The sequence below is a fragment of the Jaculus jaculus genome, chromosome 1, assembly GCF_020740685.1.
Source record: "Jaculus jaculus isolate mJacJac1 chromosome 1, mJacJac1.mat.Y.cur, whole genome shotgun sequence".
NCBI classification, from domain to species: domain Eukaryota; kingdom Metazoa; phylum Chordata; class Mammalia; order Rodentia; family Dipodidae; genus Jaculus; species Jaculus jaculus.
The window spans coordinates 76,211,206-76,233,598 of record NC_059102.1 but is presented as its reverse complement, the minus strand read 5'-3'; the positions used below and the strand labels follow the sequence as shown (position 1 = coordinate 76,233,598).

Genomic DNA, 22,393 nt, shown 5'->3' with positions numbered 1-22,393 from the left:
TACCAGATGGTTTCCAAATTATATCCTAGGTAGCAGGTTTTCCTATCTACCCCTTCTATTTCTAAATCAATGTTGCTGGAGAATATGGGTTCCCTTTTTTGGGTTCTTAGTCTCAAAGATAAAAGAAAAACAACAACAACAGTAAAACAGACTGTGAAGGAAGCTACAAGATAATTTGTATTAGAACTGGAGAGAAAAGCAATGGGGCATACAGGTAGTAAATCCCAGCAGCTGCACAGAGGAGGGTTATGAATAAGAAAAAGACAGAAAGAGAGAGGGGGATGGGGAAGAAGGAAGGAAGGGAGGGAAGGAGAGAGGGAAGAAGGGAGGGAAGGAGGGAGGGAGGGAATGCCGTGCTTTTTGAGTTAGAGTTAAGTGTGTGAATAGCTGTGTGGAAAAGAAGAGCTTTTTAGAGGAAGACTGAGAATACCCAAAGCTTGATAGCAAGCATGTTTAGGATTTTGGTGACCCAAAGTTTCAGGGCAATCATGCTTAGGATTTTGATTGATATCCAAAGAAAATATAGAAAACGCAGAAAAAATATTTGTACTTTAAGTTATAACTCAGTAAAATAGGCAGGCTCAGCAGTGAAAAAGCTTTTTTAAGCAGCTCCATCAAGGCAGGAGTGAGTCAGTTAGTGTAACCTCCTCAATATGGGGAAGGAGAGAGAAGTTAGCTAGATAGTTGAAGAAAATGGCCCCCTAGAAAAAGAATGGGAAGTGTCCTTTAGCCTTTATGGATGAATCTGCTTGTTCCTTATCTCTTTTTTCCCTAAAGGGGTTCCCTTCCCTGAAAACCTGATAGGAAGATGTGAATAAGCCTTTAAATCACTTAATCACCTGACATGGGAACTAGACTGGACAGCTCAGTCCCAGTACAGTAAATTTCCATAACAAACCTCCATCAGAGTCACTAGGCAGTTTTCCCATCTCCTCTGCGACCCCTCGTCCTTTACAAGAGCTCTGCCTTCTTTCCTTCTCTTAAGCTCAATAGTAAAGTCTTTCTAAATTTCATTCTCTGTGGTTTGTGGAGTTCATTCTTTGAATTCACAAGACAAGAACCCGGAAGGCACTTTCTCACTGGAACTTTTCTGGGACGATGACTGTGACTGTCCAGCACCCTAACTTCTGGGTTAAAATCCAACCAAGAGCCAAGAATGGGAATGACTTTGTCACTCTCAAAGACACCCTAAATGCCCATATCAAGATATGGCCTTCTGAGGTATTATATATCAGTCATTAAGAGTAGTTTTGTCTTTCTTAAGAGAAGTAGCCTTTCTATGATGGGTCAACAAAACCCTGCTATCCACTTTCTTCCTTATGTATGGTATTTTAATCTTAATAAGGGGCAATTATGGTGCTTCATTTCTTAAAATTGGTGTTAGCCGAAATAAGAGGTGGTATCCACGGCTGGTTATGAGAAAGACCTCCAACTCTAATGCCTGCCTACTCCAATAGCTAGCAAAGTCTTTTTTCACTGCAGCCTAGGGTACAAGCAGAGTTGTTTGGAATTTCACAACTATCAATTAGAAGAAGCAGGTGGTTTACATACTTCCATATTTAGTCATTAAGACTCATGGATTTGAGGACAAGGACCATTTTATTTCATTTTCGTTTTGTATCACCACAATCTCTAATACCTTGCTTTACACATTTACCCTCAATCAATACTTTTTGTAATTAACAAGGGGTCCCTTGTTTTAACATTTAGAATAAGTTAGGCAGTTTATAATAACTACATTCATAAAAAACAACCAAGACTGAATCAATAAGGTCTAGTTCTTATAGAGTGGCACACCGTGTAGGTCTTTGTTTTAATTGTTTGAATGCATTTTACAATCCCAGGGTAATGCCAGTAATACAGTTCCATTTTGCAGATGAGGCAGGAGTTCTCTCACATTCAGCTTTAGCTTTAGACATGAAGCCTGGCAAATGGCAACTCTAGAAAAACATTATGAGATGTGCTTTCAGGAAAACAAGGTGGGAGAAAGGCTGTTGTCAGAGTAAAACATTTCAAGAAAGGAGAGACTACAGTTAGTTCGGTTGCATTAGCTAATTCAGAAAAATCATTTCTAATTTTTCCATTTTTTCACATTGCACTTCATAATCTCTAATATTGAAATCAGAAAGTATTTGCATAGTATATGGCTCAAAATGAACAGCTTAAAATAATACTTGCTAGTAATTGGAAGCTTTTAAATTGAGCCCTGTAAAATCAGATGAATTCTGTACAAGGCATACAGAGAATCAAGTTGAAAACAGAGACCCTCTCTGAGTGTTAGGGACTTAACAACAAGACTGTGCAGCTTCCATTGCTGAGTTGAGCTAAGAGGACATATTTTATTGCATTGCTGATAACACACATGTACAAGTTCACATATGTTATAAGGTGGGTTATGCATAAACTTCTTTCAGAAGTGTCCCTTGTGCTGGAATTGCCAGTATATGCCAAAGCACCTGGCTTGGGATGCAGCAGATTTCTACATAGCAAATTGTTGCTTCTGGGGAAAAAGTTTCATAAAGGCTGGCTTCACATTCCTTATCTGCTCTTTCCTGACTAAATAGTCTATGCTGATTCAGTCCCCACTTTTAAATTTGTTTCAGTGAAAGAACCTGACCTTGTCAATAGTTTTGGTGTATTAATGTGATGCTTTTGAATACGTCATTGGGATACTCGTCTTTAAGAGATTTTTACAAATTTGCTTTGATTTTAGAGATTTTTCTGTAAGATTGAGGGTCTGTATTCATTATTTGACTCAATACATTGTTGGCAGCCTCTCAGAAATTGTAACACAAATCCTGCAATGTTATTTTTTGCCTTTGCAATGAGATCTTAACCAGGCATTAATTTTATGGCTTTAACAAATGAAATTTTGGCATAAATTTTTTGTGATTGTTTTTCTAAATGGATTATTACTATTTAAATAATGTTGATTCCTCTCAACTAATAGCTCTTGCTGAATATCTCATATATGATCTGAGTTTAGCAGATGGTCAAAGAACATATGAGGTGTTCAGGACTGGTCATGCTTATCAATATTGTCCTTAAAGAACTGTCCTTTTGGGGTTATGGTATATTATATAAATAAACCACCAGGTTATTCTGTGCACAGAGGAAGCACACAAAATATTGCTAATACTAATAAGGCATGCTTTTTTCATTTTACTCTGACCCACTTTTTTCATCAAAAAGTTGTTTATATGGTATCCCATTTAAAAGAAGAGCATGGAAATCAAGCATTGTGAGTTTAATTTCTGACTTCCCAAATGAATGTAGTAAAGTGTCATTCTTCTTTTTCTTGTACAAAAAACTGTGTGTGGCAGATCAGATGTCTGCTTTGTTAGAAGGTCAAAGCACTCAGATTCCCAGCACTCAGAGGAGTGATACTACTGTTGTGGCTTAGTTGCACTATTACTCACAGAATGCTGCTAGCATTCATAACAAACACAACAGCAAGTAATTATCTAATAAACTTACTCACTAGGCCAAAAAAATATAGTATCTATGATAATAATGGTATGTAGCCTTCATGTAAGACCAAAGATGGCACCTTTCATTCATTTAAAATAAAGAATTATTAAAAATTTTAAAAAAGAAAGGGGCTTCCTGTACAGTATGCCAGCTACCTTAACTTGTAGGCAAAGCTCTGTGCATTTTGAGTAAACAAGCCTTTCTCAGACTATAAGGGGCTTCATGGTTTATAGTGATGTCCATAGAGTTTCTGACATTAACAGCAATAAGGTCCTGTATATGACGTTTTTTAAATCAATAAATAAAATAATAAGATTTTCCCCTCTAAAAAAAAGTAAAAGAGAGACTGATTGAGATGGAGGGGGGTATGATGGAAAATGGAGTTTCAAAGGGGTAAGTGGGGGGAGGGAGGGTATCACTATGGGGTATTTTTCTTACTAGTTTTATATTCAGAAAATACAGGCAGTTTGGTACCATTATTAGGCTCATCCATGACCTACCCCCTCCCCATTGGCCCCTCCTTGTTGAGGTATATGGGTCATGCCTTGTGGAGTTAGCCCACAGTTATTTGTACAATAAATGCCTCTGCATATACTGACCCAACATGTGGCTCTGACATTCTTTCCGCCCCCTCTTCTGCAAAATATCCCTGAGTCATGTTGGGTTCATTTTTGGTCTGCTTCAGTGATGAGGTGTTTGGAGCTTCTGAGGCTCTGGCTCTCTGATTTGGTAGGAGTTGATTTTTCTCTGTGTTGGTCTCCTTCCCCCTTGTGCTGGTATCTGGTTCATCAAGAAAAGACCACCATTGCTTGTTTCACTAATTTTCCTTAGTTTTAGCCGGGGCCCTTTGGAGGTATGATGGGGTTGCTCTCTCCTTAGGATCTATATCTATATAAAAAAGAGAAGCAGATTCTCCAACAGAGAGTAAGTTAGTTCCAGGACAAATGAAATAACCCTTACTTTTTTTTATACAGAGTTTAATAGGTATAGGCCCTCTTGTAGCCCATGATTGATGGTAGCTTGATATTGGAGAGAGACCTTATGTTTGGATATGATTCTGACTTGTTTCCCAGGTCCAGCTATGAGTCCCGTACCACTGAGGGGATCAGTTAGCCAAATCAAGAACAGTTGGTTCCCCACCATGGCTGTGTGCCACTATAGCACTTGTGTGGGCATCACAACAGGTTATTTGTTGCTAAGTAGGTTAGACCATGAGTTGCTTGGACAGATATTGGTTATTTCCCCCAGTCCCCCATGAAGCACCTTCTGGCACCAGATACACTGACTGTATGGGGAATGACTCTCCCTGGCTTCCAGCCATGCTGTTCCATTTTGCGTGTCAGCTGCATATGGTGTCTTCAGCAATAGGGTCTTAGCACTAACATTTGGTGGCTCATCAAGTACTCTGACAGAAATGTGTCATTCTTTTAGGAAAACTTGTAGGTTTCTCTGATCAAAAGCTCATTGTGGATAATAGCCCCATGCTGGTACTGGGAGTCACGGGTCAGTGCCCACTAAGAAAATGAGGAAGAATATAAATAATATACAAGAGTTAGGAAGGAGACAGAGAGAGAGAGGGAGAGGGATGGAGGGAAGATGTAGAAGGTTTAGGTTAAATTGATCCTATCCTCTCCAGTGTCTTGTTCACGTGAGGGTTCAATGATTTGGTCTGCATTTTAGGAAATAGAATTTTATGATACCATTGCCGTTTGGGTCTAAATTACTGCTTCCCACCCCTTCTATACCCTCCCCTCCAACATAATCCATCCTAGTGTCTAGTCCATGAGATGCTTGCTGGGTATGTATGGTATCTTGGGTAGATTCAGGTTAGGTGCTGTAGGTGAGTGAGACTATGTGGCAATTTTTTTTTTTTTTTTCCCTGTGGTTGGGTAAGTTCACTGAGGATGATCTGTTCCAGGTTCACCCATTTTTCCTCAAATTTCTTTGTGTCATTTTTTCTTACTGCTGTGTAGAATTCCATTGTGTAGATATATCACATCTTAGTTATCCATTCTTCTACTGATGGACATTTGGATTGAGTCCAGCTCTTACCTGTTACAAATTAAGCTGATACAAACATGGTTGAGCAAATCTCTCTGGCCTGTGGTTTGAAGGTTTTAGGGTTGAGCCCAGTAAGGGAATAACTGGGTCTGTTGGTAACTCTATAGTCAGCTTTTTCAGGAGTCCCTATATTGCTTTCCAAAGTGATTGTACTGTCCTACATTCCCATCAACAGTGGATGAGTGTTCCTATTCCTCCACATCCTCACCAGCATTTATTTTAATTTGATTTTTTGATGTTTGCTATCCTTATTGAGGTAAGGTGGAATCTCATAGTTGTTTTAATTTGCATTTCTCTGATGATTAGGGATGATAAACATTTTCTTAAGTGTGTGTTTTCCATTTGTGTTTCTTCCATTGTGAACTGCCTGTTCAGCTCTTTGTCCCATTTTGTGAGTGGGGTATTTGACTTTTTACTTTTTAGATTTTTGAGTTCTTTGTAGATTCTAGAGATTAGGCCTCTATCAGTTGAATAACCCACAAATATTTTCTCCCATTCTGTGGGTAATCTATTGGCTTTGCTTATTGTATGCTTGTCTGTAAAGAAACTCTTCAGCTTCATGTGATCCCATTGGTTGAGTGACTATTTAAGATCGTGAGCTACTGGGGTTTTGTTCAGGAAGTCTTTTTCCATTCCTATATCATGGAAAGTAATTCCTAAATTTTCTTCCAGTAGTATTTGAGTTTCTGGTCTTATATTGAAGTCTTTGATCCATTTGGATTTGAGTATAGTGCATGGTGAAATGTGTGAATCAAGTTTCAGTTTCCTGCATGTGGTTATCCAGTTTGTCCAGTACCATTTGTTGAAAATGCTGTCTTTTTTCCAGCCTATATTGTACAGGCCTTTGTCAAATATTAAGTAGCTATAGTTACTTGACCAAAGCCCGGGTCTCCAAGTCTATTCCATTGGTATATACTCCTATTTTTATGCCAGTAACTTGCTGTTTTTATTACTATGGCTTTGTAATATAGCTTTAGATCAGGTATGGTGATGCCACCAGGGGTATTCCTTTTGCTGAGGATATGTTTGGATATGCGAGGCCTTCTGCCTTTCCATATGAACTTTGAGATCATTTTTTCTATCTCTGTGCAGAACACTGTAGGGCTTTTAATTGGAATTGCATTAAATCTATATATTGCCTTTGGTAGAATTGTCATCTTCACAATGTTAATTCTGCCTATCCAGGAGCATGGGAGGCATTTCCATTTTCTCAAGTCCTCCTCGATTTCTTTTTTGAGGGTTTTTATGTTTTCGTTGTATAGATCTTTCACTTCCTTGGTTAACGTTATTCCAAGGTATTTTTTTGTTTGTTTGTTTCTATTGAAAATGGGACTATATCCCTTATTTCTTTCTCTGTATCTTTGTCATTTGCATATAGAAATGCTACTGATTTTTGTGCATTGATTTTGTATCCTGCTACTTTGCTATAGGAGTTAATCAGCTTCAGGAGTTTTGGGATGGAGTCTCTCGGGTCTCTTACATATACAATCATGTCATCAGCGAATAGAGCTAACTTAACTTCTTCCTTTCCAAATTGTATCCCTTTTATTTCCTTATAAGGTCTTATTGCTTGAGCGAGGACTTCCAGTACTATATTGAAAAGCAGAGGTGAGAGAGGACAACCCTGTCTTGTTCCTGATCTTAATGGGAATTCCTCTGGTCTCTCTCCATTAAGTATTATTTGGGCCTTAGGATCTTTGTATATTGCCTTTAGTATGGTAAGATATCAACCAAACATGCCAATTCTTTCCAATGTTTTGATCATGAAGTGATGTTGTATCTTGTCAAAGGCCATTTCTGCATCTCTCGTAATGATCATGTGGTTTTTATGATTAACCTTGTTTATGTGGTGTATTACATTGACAGATTTCTGTATGTTGACCCACCCTTGTGTTCCTGGGATATATCCCACTTGGTCAAGATGGATAATGCTTTTGATGTGTGTTGTTGTATTTGGTTTACAAGGATTTTGTTCAGGATCTTTGCATCTAAGTTCATTAGGGAAATAGGCCGGTAGTTTTCTTTTCTTTTGGCATCTCTGCCTGGTTTTGGAATTAGGGTGATACTAGCTTCATAAATGGAGTTGGGTAGCTTTCCCTGTTCTTCAATTGTGTGGCAGTTTTAAGAAGATTGGTTTGGTTTCTTCCATGAAGGTTTGATAGAATTCAGCTGAGAAGCCATCTGGTCCTGGACTCTTATTTTTGGGGAGTTTTTTTATTACTTTTTCAATCTCCATGAGTGTGATGGGTTCATTGAGGTGATTAATCTGCTCTGAGTTTAGCTTTGATAGATGGTATGTATCCAGGAAATATCCATCTCCTCCACATTATCCAGTTTTGTGGAGTAGAAGTTTTTGAAATAAGTCCTGATGGTTCTCCCAATTTCACTTATGTCTGTTGTGATCTCTCCTTTTTTCATTTTGAATTTTGATAATTTGAAGCTTCTCCTTTTTTTGCTTGATCCAATTGGCCAGGGGTTTGTCAATCTTGTTTATGTTTTCAAAGAACCAGCTCTTTGTTTTGTCAATTGTCTTAATTGTTGCCTTGGTTTCGAATTCATTAATTTCTGCTCTGATTTTAATTATTTTGTTCCTTCTGGAGCTCTTTTGGTTGGATTTTTCTTGTTTTTCCTGTGCCTTTAGGTGGATGGTTAGGTTATTGATTTGGGATCTTTCTGTCTTTTTTTTTTTCTTTTTCTTTTTTTTTTTCTTTTTGGGTTATGGTTAGGTTTAGGTTTAGGTTTAGGGTTAGGGTTAGGGTTAGGGTTAGCTTTATGTCTTTTTTATGAAGGCATTGAGTGCTATGAATTTCCCCCTGAGGACCGCCTTCATTGTGTCCCATAAGTTTTGGTATGATATGTTCTCATTTTCATTCAATCCCAGGAATTTTGCAATTTCCTTTTTGATTTCATTCACTATCCATTTATTGTTTAAAAGCATGCTGTTCAGTTTCCAGGTGCTGTTGGGATTCTTGGTGGGTCTTTTGTTGTTGATTTCTAGCAATGTAGCATTGTGATCTGATATAATGCAGAGAATTATGTCAATTTTCCTAAATATGTAGAGGCAGTCTTTGTGACCCAGTATATGGTCTATTTTAGGGAATGTTCCATGGGCTGCTGAGAAGAATGTGTAGTCTGTGGATTTGGGATGGAAAGTTCTGTAGATGTCTGTTATGTCTAGGTGCTCTATTGTTTTGTTGAGCTCTCTTACTTCCCTGTTGTGTTTCTGTTAGGATGATCTGTCTATTACTGATAATGGTGTATTGAAGTCCCCAGCTATGATGGTGTTGGTGGTTATTTCTGTTTTATTGTCAAGTAGGTTTTGTTTTATGAACTGTGGTGACCCTGTGTTTGGTGAATACAAATTTATGATTGTAATAGCCTCTTGATGGATCATTCCCTTGATGCGTAGGAAATAGCCTTCTTTTGTCTTTTTTGATTATATTTGGTTTGAAGTCTATTTTATCCAATATTAATATAGCTACACAAGCTTTTTTCTTATTCCCATTTGCTTGGAATATTGTCTCCCCCCTCCCCCCTTTACCCTAAGGAGGTGTCTGTCTTTGTGGTGAGGTGGGTTTCTTAAAGGCAACAGATTGAGGGGTGTAATTTTTTGATCCATCCTGTTAGCTTGTGTCTCTTGATGGGTGAATTAAGGCCATTAATATTTATGGTAATGACTGAGATTTGATTTGATCCCTGCCATATTGTGGTGGTAGATGTGTGTTGGTGTTTTTATGGGCTTTGAATTTTTTTGTGCCTAGTCTGGGTTTGGTTGTTGTGATCTGCTTCTTGTAGACATTTGACTTTGGTTATTTGTTTCTTCTCTGTAGAGAATTTCCAGAAATACTCTCTGTAGGTTTGGATTTGTGTTCATATAACTGTGAAGCTGAGTTTTATCATGGAAAATTTTTCTTTCACCATCTATTATGATGGATAGTTTTGCCAGGTAGAGTAGTTTGGGTTGGAATCCATAGGTTCTTGGACTTTGGAGAGTTCCATTCCAGGCCATTCTAGCTTTCAGGGTTTCCATTGAGAAGTCTGAAGTAATTCTGATGGGGTTACCTTTGAAAGTGGTGCACTGTTTTCCCATAGCTGCTTTTAAGATTTTCTCTTTGGTGTCAATGTTTAGAGTTTTAATGATAATATGTCTTGGAGAGTTTTTCCTTTCGTCCAGTCTGTTTGGAGTTCTGTTGGCTTCTTGTATCTTGATGGGCCTTTTTTTTAAGAGACTGTGGAAGTTTTCTTCAATTATTTTGTTAAATAAGTTCTCCATGCCTTTGGTCTGAAATTCTTCTCCTTCTGGTATTCCAATGATTCTGATATTAAGATGATTAAGTGTATCCCACAATTCCCTCATGTTCTGTTTGCAGTAACTTTTGAACTAACTGAAGTTTTTGAACTCTCGAACTGTTTCTTCCATCTTGTCTTCCAGATCAGAGTTTCTATCCTCCATTTCACTGACTGTGTTCTTGAGGGCCTCTAGAGAGTTTTGGGTGTCTTCAATTAAGTTTGCATTTTCTACTACTTTTCTCTGTATCATTTTCATCACTCTGCCAAGCTCCCTTTTCACATCATTTTCTGGTTTTCTTGATGAGTCTTCGAATTCATCCCTGCATTTCTTTATGTCTTCATTTAGTATGGCCAGCTGATTTTTAAGGTCCTCTTTTTTTTTTTTCACTCTCCCTCCAAAGTATTAACTCTCTTTTAACTCCTTCCAATCTCTTATCAAATTGTTCTAGCTTAGTGATGGTAGCATCAACACGATTATAGGTCCTTGGTTGCTTTCCTGTAAGTTCTATCAGTTGGTTGGTCAGGGTTGCATTGCTCATAACTTCAATTTGATGTTCTTATCCTAATAACTCTTCTATGTTTTGGTCAGATGCATTCATTGTAGGACTGGGTGGTCTAACTGGGTTTTCTTGCATTTGATTTTTCATGTTATTTCTTTTGTGCTGAGGTCTGCCCATGACAGTGTATGGGCAAGTAGGTGGGTGGATCAGTATGTGCTCTAGTGCAATGGGAATCTGAGGCAGCCTGTGGCAGTTGTTAGGCAGCCTGGGCTTTGGCTCCCACTTGCGAAAGCTGCCTATCTACTGCCTGACAGGGGCACCAAAGTTGCCTGAATTCTGAAGCGGTAATGCACCATAGCTGCCGGCATTGGAACTTGGAGGGGGACTGAGGTACAAAGCCCTGAAGCAGCCCAAACTCTGGCTGGAAACCCTGGGACCCAGAAACAGTCTGCGCTCCCCCGCCACAGGAGAATGTAGGATGGTGGGTGCAGTAGACAGGTAGGAGAGAGCACCTGAGCTGGTGCAAGTGAGAGACACTCTGGGCTTGTGTGGCAATTGCTGTGGGACTGGGCTCACTGAGTGTGGGAAAGTGTACAGAGCAGTTTAAGCTTCCGCACACAGGGATTGATCTGTGTACGTGATCTGGGCGTTGGAGCGGGTGCAGTGGCAGCGGGGTGCAGGTCCACTACAGCGGGTCTGCGGAGGCAAACATGGGTCCCTGGCGGCAGGCGTGTAGCCGCCACGTTGGGCACAGAGCCACAGAGGAGCATCGCAGGGCTGTGGCAGTGGGTTGCGGGGCTGCAGAGGGGCGTCACGGCCCCGGCCTCAGGGCACTACTGCTATTTGGTGCTAGGGGTGGTATATCCACCCCCAAGGGAATCCATAAATCACCGTTCTCCCCTTCCCCCCCCCCCGCCCTCCCCCGCCCTCCAACTGATAAGAAGTCCCAGAAAACCCTTATTGTCTTGCCTTTCTTTCCCCGGGATTTGCAGGGCAGCTAGGAGGCAGTTGTCATCTTGGCCGGAAATCTACTATGGAGTATTTTTTTTATAATCATGGAAGTGAAAAATAAGCCTAAAAAGGAAAATAAAATAATTATTTGACAATAAAAAAATATAGAATTACTCTCTAACATAGAGCTAGCATCCTTTTGTGACACATGTATCTCATTTGGTTTCAGGTCTAAATCATTTCAATTTTTCTTTTCATCTGTGGTAAAAAGGCTATTTTCTTATCTATGACCTCAGAAGAAAATACAGTGCTGCTTACTATTTTGTATTATTGTTTGAAATTCTCAGTGGACAGGTTCAGTAAATATGAGGCTTATTATGGAATTGAAATTATTCTTTGTTTCATATTAAAATAATCGTGTTGAATATTTTCATGTGCTTTGTTTCACTCCACATAGAAATTGTAGACTATTTATCTCAAATGAATGAATTTTAAATTACTTAAATCTGCACTGCTACTATGACCCTCTGAGACCATTTTTAAAGAACAGACAAATATTTCCCTCTAGACACGACAGACTTAATTTATTTTGGATACAGTAGTATTTATCTGCTATTTAAAAATTTGTGCTTATATTGTTTATTATACTTTGATAATTATTTTTAAAATTATATCTACTTTTCTTTAAATAGGCACATTTGGAAATTGTGATAACTCAAGTGGAAGTAGCTTGTGACTTTCAAAAGCATATAACTTAAATGTTTCAGAACAATATTTCTGTTGGGAATCTTAGTATTTACACAAGAACAAATTATGGGTTTTCTTCCCCTAAGTACTCTGAAGTTTCAAATATTTCTCTCCTTATTTTATTTAGCAACAATCTACAACTTATTTTTTCCAGAAAAATTGAATCTGTTCCTGTATAATATTACTCCCAGTTTGAAAAATTTGGTTCATATTGATATCAGAGCAGTAATTTACATATACTGGGATAATAAGAACGTATGCTAGAGAAAGATCAACATAGAAGAAATTGCTGTTTCCCTTCAATATCAACTGACAGGAACGCTAACAAGGAATTGATGAATATCTGCCCTGAATGTGTCACTTCTTTCTGCAGGTGAAGTGTGACCAGTACTGGCCCAGCAGAGGCACAGAAACTCACGGACTGGTACAAGTGACACTCCTGGATACCATAGAGCTGGCCACATATTGTGTGCGAACATTTACACTTTATAAGGTTTGATTTTTATCTTTGCTCTCCATGTCCCCACCCCCATACCTCCATTTTCCAAAGAAAGCATCTTTGAGAAATTGGCTATCTTAAGCCTTTACTTAAATCTTAGTCCCACTGGCAACAGTGAAAAATGAAATAATTCTTCCATTATCACTCAACAATTTTTCTCCTAGTCTGGCGATTTATAATAAATATGAAACTTGTGTTCCAACAAAGGTTTCAGCAAATGAATAAGAGCTTGTTCTTTCTGTGAAATAGAACAGGAGTGGTCCTGATGGTTAAACTGAATTATGGATTGCTGCTCACCTAAAGTTTTATCATCTTGAACAAATATGTGTCATTTAGGATTAGTTCAATTTAGATATTCAAGTAGGTGAGTAGAAGGAATTCAGGTAGTTAATTTAGTGTTACAACTTCTGTAACTTAGTATAGCTAACTAACTGAGGTTAGGACAATAATTTCAGACCCTGTTCCTGTGTCACAGAATGGTTCCAGCGAGAAGAGAGAAGTGAGGCAATTCCAGTTCACTGCCTGGCCTGATCACGGTGTTCCAGAGCACCCCACACCTTTTCTGGCTTTCTTAAGGAGAGTCAAAACCTGTAACCCTCCGGATGCGGGTCCAATGGTTGTGCACTGCAGGTAAGATCCACTGAGAGCATTTTTTTAATTTTTTATTTGCTTGCCAAAAGGAGGTTTGAGAAACAGAACTCTAAATTATTCCATGTTGGATGTTCTCTTTGTAACTTGTTGATATCGTAGGATAGTAAATATCTTCATAAACTATGCTGGTCTCTTTGGGTTAAATGGAGATCTGATAGAGCATATGGTCCTCCTGGAAACTACAGCAACAATGATCTATCACTGTTTCCGCCTCAAAGTAAAAATAAATGGATAAACACAAAATTAAATTGCCAAATGACCTTACATAAAACATAAAATAAATGTTAACATAACCATGCTCAAATTCCACCTTCTTTATGGAAGAATATTTTTAAAATATGGTTATGCGAAATGTTCAACAAGCTCTTATTGGCTGGATTGATACTTTAAAAAAACTGTATATAGGGGAAAAGTGTGCAACAAAATAATATTGTAGTCATATAAGCTTTTAGGGAAATTATTACTTAAGATATGTGCCTTTTATACATTATTAATATCAATTCACATATAATAAATATGCTCATTTAATTTTGTAAGTTTATGTAATAAAATATATACAAAATCCTAAAATTTGGAAGAAGTTGTGTGTGCTTTGAGAAAATGAACTGTATTCCTCTGAAGGTGTATAATTTATACATACCTATTTGAATCTAACATCCACCATATCACTGTTCAGATTCTATATGTGTTCATACATTTTTAAGATTAAGCCAGTTTTTTTCCAGGCACCCAAGTTCCTTTCAAATATCATCAGTGATAAAGTATACACAATGTCTAGATGGATTCTAGAATATATATATATAAAATCTATCTATATATTTAATTTTTGAAATTTATTTATTTTACAAAGGTTATAGTCTTATATTCCTTCTCCTCCAGATCCACTTTTTCTAAGTAAATAAGCCCCTGGAGAATTTCTGTGTGGGGGGAGTGACTTTTCAAGTAATTTTTATCCCCTCTCCTCCCATGGCTCTTACAATCTTCCCACCCCCCTTTTCCACAATGTTTCCTGCACTTTGGATGGTCTGTTAGCAGTGTGGTTTAGTGCTAAGTTCTCTGTAGCAAAGCAGGTAGGGATAATGGATAGAGCAGAATAAATTACACAAAATGTACTCACCAATCCGATCTACAATAGTAATTGTTAAGTAATAACTTGGAAAATTCCAAACAAGATAATTTCTCTCTTCTCCAACAAAGATTTTTTCTGATAAAAGCCAGCAATAGAACTACCTTATATTATACATGATATTTATAAGAGTTCCCCTATGCACTATTGCATTTGTTGTTGCCATCAGTAGCATGTTGGGTCAAAAGAAGTATAAATGAGAAGCTGCAGGGTTCACTTCAAATACTATTAGCTAAAACTGTAGTCACATGATCAACATCATTTGTTGTTTTCTAGTTCTTGCTCCCTCATACACAGGACAGGGGCCTTTGAGGACTAGACATCAGCTGTAATTCTCTACATGATAATAATACATAAACATTTTTAATAATTTTAAAACATTGTGCTATGTCGTAAAAATGGATTTCTCATTTCAGACCATGCTCTATGCTTTGATTATAAAGCTTTTTTTTTTTTCCTTTCTTTTTGTTTTGGCAAGCCTCAGAGCCAGTGTGGCTGTTACATGATGCTCCCAATTGGCACCAATATTATAAAGATCACACAAGCTGAAACTAAGCACTAACTCAGTTTAAGTCACTTGTTCCAGAAGACTACCAATTAGAGATCTTATCCTCAGAACCACAGATAGCCAGATGCAGAAGTGACACATCTGTCTGTAACCTTATCATGCCTATAGCAATGTGAGGTGGAGTCAGGAGGATCCTGAAATCATAGTGATAGCTCATCTGATCTTCCCACTATCAAAACAACATGAGAGACCCTGTGTCAAACAAGGTGAAAGGAGAGGACTAATGTCCCACCTCTGACTTCCATACATGAGCTATGGCACATGTGTGCCTGCGCGAGTGCGCGTGCGCGCGCACACACACACACACACACACACGCACAAAATCACATGAGAAATACACCAATACATGGGACATTTCAATCATGGAAGCCTCCTTGAATAGCTACTCTCATACACCTAGTAGCGAAAATGAAGTTCTGTCTGTATCTCTTTTTCCCTCTCTCACACCTACAACTAGAGGAATATGTATATAAAATAACAGGAACAAAAATTAGGGAAACCTAACAGATGTTTTTACTGAAAAACAGCATTAAAATGTTTTCATTATATCTTACCTCTCTCAAATGTGCTTACATTTCTATAAATTAAAATAGGCATTTAAAAAGTAGTTGATGGGCTGGAGAGATGGCTTAGCGGTTAAGCACTTGCCTGTGAAGCCTAAGGACCCCGGTTCGAGGCTCAGTTCCCCAGGTCCCACGTTAGCCAGATGCACAAGGGGGCGCACGCGTCTGGAGTTCGTTTGCAGTGGCTGGAGGCCCTGGCGCGCCCATTCTCTCTCTCCCTCTATCTGTCTTTCTCTCTATGTCTGTCGCTCTCAAATAAATAAATAAATAAAATGAACAAAAAAAAAAAAGTAGTTGAAGGGGTAAGGATCCCCGGGTAGAGCAGTGATAGTGGGGAATTAATGAGAACAAAGTACAATGACACATATGTATGAAGACAACATGATGAAACACTGTAGTTTGTATGCTAACCATTTTGAAAAAAAATTAAAAGAAATTCAAGAAGAATGCTTGGATGATATAAAAATGAAAGTTGTTTTCTGCTGCTCATAAGCAAGATGTAGTCTTTACACTAGCCTCTAAGAGTAATCCAAAAAACATTTCTAGTCAAGAAAGAGAAAAGAGAAAAGATAGCTGTCATATACATACATCGATTCATATATTCCTCTATGCTATAAGTCACCTGGCTCTGAAAATTACATGCTACTCAAGAGAAGTAAGGAAACAAAGATGGATGTGCACAGCTAATTGCTGCTGACATTTAGAAGGTCAAGCCCAAGGCAGCTGAGAACCCATGTACTGTAATACAAGAAGAGTGGCATACTGATGGAAGAAATTTTCACAAATAAGAGGCAGATGCAGCTTAGCTGGGCTCAGTGAAATTGTCTGTTTACCACAGGTGATTTCATATGTCTGGTGAGATGTGGTCTCTTCTTTAGGAGACATCAGAGTCAAAGTTCAAACCATCTTGGATGCTTTACTTAAATGCACAGACGTAAAAACTTGAAAGCATATTAGTGTCGGTTTAATACAAATCACTCATGTGGCTTCCCAGAATGTTAGTTTGAAACTATCTCTAAGCAGTAAAGCTACCCAGAGAGCCACAGTAGCCATGTTAGTAAGTGAAACTGCTCACCACGATCAAGTTAAAAATAATTTAAAAAATACTCTGGAATGTAAACAATATATTTCTTGTTTATGTTTCTATTATTATGGGCTCAGATTTTTATTTCTATATAAACAAGGAAGTGATGAACCCAGAGTAAATCTACCACATCTACCAAACAAATCTGATAGAGTGGAGGAGGACTTAAAAGAAGTCTGGGAGAGGAGCCAGAAAACTCATGTCCTCCAGTGGTTCTGCTTGGCTATGGTGAAAGTAGTGCCTAATTCTTTTGGAAGGCAAGAGCCATGAAATAAATAGGATTTCTTTCAATCAATTGAAAAAAGGCTTACAAGGATAGCCTGTGCAGCAAGTGCAAGCAAGGACATAGAAGCTCACGAGTCACCCACATTCGTAAGAGAGAACTTCTGGTCCTACAGCTGAAAAGAGATCAGTTGTAGCTAGCAGTCAGTTCATACTGAGTCTCATTCTCCACATTGAGAATGCACTGTGGAGAGAGACAGCCTGGGTACATGCTGGCCCCTTTAGACACTATTTTGTGCTAAGGGGGAAGTTATTTAATTTTTAGCCTCTGTTTCTGTATTTACAAGACCGAGCAACATAAGATATAGCAATACAAAAATAAATTCATAAGGCATTTTGGACAATCCAGAGAATAGAGAAGTTTGCAATGGTGTTAAATCATCAGTACATTCCTATTGAGTGAGTTTTAATATATATATAAATATATGTCTATATGTGTACCAGTGTGTGTGTGTGTGTGTGTGTGTGTGTGTGTGTGTGTGTGTGTGTGGTGTGTACAACTCTAGAGAGAAAACTTCAACAAGAACTTAACTATTATTAGTATGAACTCAGCTATGGATCAAGGTAAATAGTCATATTAATAAATATCCTAATAGACAATTGAATGTGCTTTTAAATTTTTAAATATTTTCTGCCATATTAATTCTGTCAGATTTTTCCTCATTAAGGAATATTTTAGTGCATTGGATTAGAATATATTAGAGAGTATAATTCACAAGAACAAATTTGTTTTTACTTGAAAAGCATTGAAATCTTAAAATGGTGCTGTTAAGGAGACATGGAACTTAATTCTGTTTCTTCAGGATAAAATCTGAGCTTTTTATCTTATTTCAGGACCTCAAGTAAACTAATGTAACTTCAGATGTCTATTCTGGAATATATAGCAATTTTTAAAAATTCTGAGCACTAGTTCATTTAAGCTTGAATCCACCATCCAGCTTTTCTAATCTTCCCACTCTCATTTATTGTTTAACCTACATCTCACTCATCTTCAAACAGGATAGCTTTATCTTGTAGGCCTTGGCGTTATATCTCTGGAAAGTCATTTTTAAAGTTATCTCTCATCACTCTTCCGAAAGAATTAGGCACTCTACTTTGAACATATAAATTAGACTCATACTTGTAATGTTCCTCTTTATTGTATAGATCATGTGTGTTGAGATCATACATGATATAGGCTATGTCTTCTATATGTTGTGGTAGGTGATATTCAACAATTGGTTGTTTGAGTTAGTTGAAATCCATGTTGCATTTTAGTAATTTCTATAGAAATACATAAGATAGTTTTAAAGATAGAATGGGTTTAAATTTTATTTCTTAGCAGAAAAGATTATGCCTATGTTGGAATATTTCTTTATGAATATTTATTTTAAAGTGCCTTTTATTAATGCATGTTTCCAAGGTATTTTTCTTCTACTAGACCTTTCATGCCCATTTCCACATGCCATCCAATTCAATTGTTTGTCTTGTTGCTATGATAAAACCCTGACAAAAGTAGCCCAAGGAAGGAAGGTCTATTTCAGTTCACAGTTAAAGAAGAATCCTATCATGGTAAGGAAGGCATGGGCAGCAGGAACATGACACAGCTGACCACATTGTGTTTTCAACCAGGAAGCAGGAAGAGGCGAATGCTGCTGCTCAGCTAGCTTTCTCCTTTTTATGACCCCAGTCCATGGAATGACACTGCCCAGATAGGGGTGAGTGTTCTTACCTCAACTTAATCTAGAAATAGAAAATCTCTCAGGCATACCTGGGAATTTGCTTCCATGGTAACTCTAAATCCTGTCAAATTGATAATCATTAAGTATCACAAGTTCACCCTTTGTCAACATGACAATCAAACATATCACGTTTTAAATGTAACTTTCCACCCATTGTCCCCATGGACACATGACCATCAAAATACATACTGTTCAACTTTAAAATTCACATTACTCTTTAACTGGCCCAATAGTATTTACACTCAAGTCCCTTATGAGACTACAAGCAATTGCTTATCTAATAGCTCCCATAAAATTAACAAACAAGTTCCCGTCTACAATGGCACAGAGTAAACATTCTCATTTTACAAGGTAGGAATTTGAGCAACTTGGGATTTACTTTCATAACTTCATGTAGTGGCCTCTAAGGCCTCCTAGGGACTCTAAATTTGCCATATATTGCCTGTCTTAGTGGCTTTCTAAAACCATGGCCTTCAATGTTGTATCTTTCATCTCTCCAAAACCAGTATCACATGGACTATACTTCCAACTTCTGGTTCCAGCTTGCGATATAATCTGGCCCCTTGGACCTCAAATGTAGCAAACTCTGTAAACTTTCCAGGGTTCACCTTGTTGAAAACTTTCCATAGATTGTGTTTAAGTGAAGAATCTCCTTAGTAAAACCTCTGTTCCTGCAAATGAATTTGGGATTTCACAAGATGGAGCTTCCCGTCGGTAGAGTTCGCTCTCAGGACACCTTTACCGCTGTTCTAGTGCAGCACATGGGGCTTCTGTCAGTAGTGCTGTTCTCCTCGGAAGTGCAACTGCTTCCTCGGCATCAGGCTACATGGTCTCCTTGAGATTTCCCCCACTAAACAAATTAAGAAGGGTGTAGAATGCAGCCACATTCTTTGCCATCTCATATAATACGAAGTGCCTGTACCCCAGTTCCTAATAGAGTACTTGTTTTCCCTCTAAAACCTCATGAGTCTAGCCTCCACTGTCTGCATTTCTCTCAGCATTCTGGCCTTCCAAACTCTCTCCAAAATAGCACATTAGGCTGTGCTTACAGAATTCTGTCTTTTCTAGTCCAAAGTTTCAAATTCTTCCACATTTCTACCAAAAAAACATTTCCAAATACCCACAAACCACATGAGAAGGTTGATCACAGCAACAGCCCCACTCTTAGCGCCAGTTTTTCTGTTCTTATTGATGTAACAAATATGTGACAGAAGCCACTCAAGGAAAGAATGGTTTTTTCAACTTATAGTTCACAGCATGTCAGTGGTGACAGGGCCGTGAACTGGTCACAGAATATCTGCAGCTAGGAAGCAGAGAGTGATGAATGGTGATAGTCTGCTAACTTTCTCATTTTTAATATTATCTATGACCCCAGCCCATGAAACAGGCCCAAACATTCGTTCCCATGCTGATTCTAAATCCTGTTGCATTGAAAATAGATTAATCATAAAACCACCCATTCTATGATTTAATATATACATGTTCCTGATTTTAACCCTCATAGTAGTTAATAATAGTTGAGCCTTTATCAACATGGAATCATCTGTCTTGACAATTGACGAGGTTCTCTTCCAAGTAGTTTATTTGGATTATTGTTTTCACTTTATAATCATCGTGTAAATAGGAAACATCCTCTCCTATTTCAGAGACCTGAAAACAGAAGCCCAAATAGGTTACTTTACATGCCTGAATTCATGCTACCCATAGGATCAAAGCCATTATGTAGCCTGGTTATTTGGCCCACAATACACTAATCAAATTCTTCAGTCTTTAGATCAGTTCATGATTCCCATGTTCACCTTCCATTGACCGTGTGGAAGGCATTTTCTGTCTGTCCTCACTGCTAACCTGGTGAGTGGGCCACTCCCATATTTTCTGACCCACCACATTGCCATATTAACCGTACATTTACTCTTTCTATATTGAAGGCAATTGCTAGCATTTGAATCAAATTTACTCCATGATCATTTGAACATGAAAAAGAAAAAAAAAAAAAAAAAAAAAAGAAAAGCAGCACCAAGTCAACACCAGTTTATGAGTCTTATCAAACACTTGAGTAAATAAACTTTCAATCCATAAAACAAACAAACAAAAAAAACATACTGGTAAACAATACCAAACATTGCAAGATCCAAGGTGTTTTGCTTAATGTCATACAACTCATTAATAGATGGGAAATAGATGAGAAAGCATGGTGCGTGAGATGGAGACAGTGTACTTGATATCATTCCACCAGAGCTCATGCTCCAGCAGTACCATTCACTATATCCATAACCTTGAAAAGTCATTGAATTTTTGTAAGGTTCAATATATTTAACAGTAAAATGAGGATTACCAAGAGTATTTTTACCATAGTACTATTTATAAAGATTAAACAAGATGCGTATAGAGTTATTAAGAAGCCAAGTACTTGCCACATCAAAACAAGTTAGTAAATATTTAGAGTATTGATTTTTTAGTCAATATTTAATAGGTAGTTATTTAATTACTGTTAATACTCTTTAAAATTAATGATTGTCAATTTTCTTAAATGCAAGTCTGAGTTCCAAATAACTTGTGACTTAGAAGATTAAAAAATATGCATGAATGTAGAAAATAAGTAGAGCAGTTTACACTTTAAAATATTCTGAACTTGGGTATAGTGGTTCACACCTGTAATGTTAGCACTTGGGACCCTGAAGTAAGAGGGTGACCATGAATCTGAGGCCAGCCTGGACTATACTAAGACCCTGACTCAAAACTCCAAAGCCAGGTGATAGGGAGACAGTTCAGTGGTTAAAAGCATTTGTTTGTAAAGCCTGACAGAATGGACTTAATTCCCCAGCCACCCACATAAAGTCAGAGGGACTTGATTTGCAATGGCATGAGATGGACATAGGGAGATGCACATAAATTAACTTTAAAATATTTTATTTTATTTATTTATCTGAGAGAGAGAGAGAGAAAGAGAGAATGAACACACCTTCAGCCACTGCAAACAAACTCCAGATGTGTGCATCTGGCTTACATGGGCCCTGGAGAGTCCAACCAGGATCCTTTGGTTTTGCAGGCAAATGCCTTAATTGCTAAGCCATCTCTCCAGCCCTAAATTAACTTTTAAAAATCTGTAGTAATTAATCTATTGCACTATAAATCTTGGTCATTAGAATGGATTACTGCTGTAAGGCCATGTATCTCAGCTCTTGTACTGGTGACAGTTTAGGTCACATTTCTCCTGCTGTGAAAGCTAGCCATTACACTGTTGGGAATGTAGTTATCTACCAGGCCTGTGCCCACTAGACGCAAGTATTACCCCACATCCCAGTTCTGACTTAAACATTGTCAAATATCCCATGGAGGGCAAAATATCCTCTAATTAAAAAACACTGGTATATGGCAAGAAATGAATTTTAATTGGGGCAGTATTGTTGCATTCAAATGATTGTCAGCCCCAAAACGTTTCCTCCTTAAAAGCTTCCTTTTTTTAAAAACCTTTGGAGAAGTTCTTATGAGTTATACTTTAAGAATTCCCTTTAGGAACACAAATGCAACACTGGTTGCTTAAAAAATCACTCCACATTTCTTTCTACATTGATCACCAACAATATAAAACCAAGTATTTGGCTCTAGACATCTCTCACACACACACACAAATACACACACACACACAAGAAAAAAATTCATTTTCAAGGACAAAGATGTCCCCCCACTAGTGAATTTGAAGGAACAGATCTCAGGCTCTGTACTGCCAAAAAGGAGTTCCAAAATTATTTTTTGCACCATGGCAGAATTGCTATCATAAATCTTTAGGCCCCCAAGGTGGCTTCTTTTAAGGGCCATACTTTTGCAGTTGATAAATGCCAGTTTTCTTTTTGCCAAGGTACCAATCACAGTGATTTG

The 22,393-nt window shown here is 37.9% G+C and overlaps 1 protein-coding gene across 50 annotated transcripts in view; it reads left to right on the top strand.

The window, feature by feature from the left end:
• The window catches only part of Ptprd (protein tyrosine phosphatase receptor type D), a 2,343,620-nt gene that overhangs the window by 2,270,542 nt on the left and 50,685 nt on the right, over positions 1-22,393 (top strand). For all 50 annotated transcript variants that reach the window (XM_045148487.1, XM_045148550.1, XM_045148541.1 and 47 more), the window contains 2 exons: positions 12,394-12,513; positions 12,995-13,149. In XM_045148487.1, coding sequence (XP_045004422.1) covers positions 12,394-12,513; positions 12,995-13,149 — 275 coding nt within the window. The remainder of the gene's footprint in view (positions 1-12,393; positions 12,514-12,994; positions 13,150-22,393) is intronic.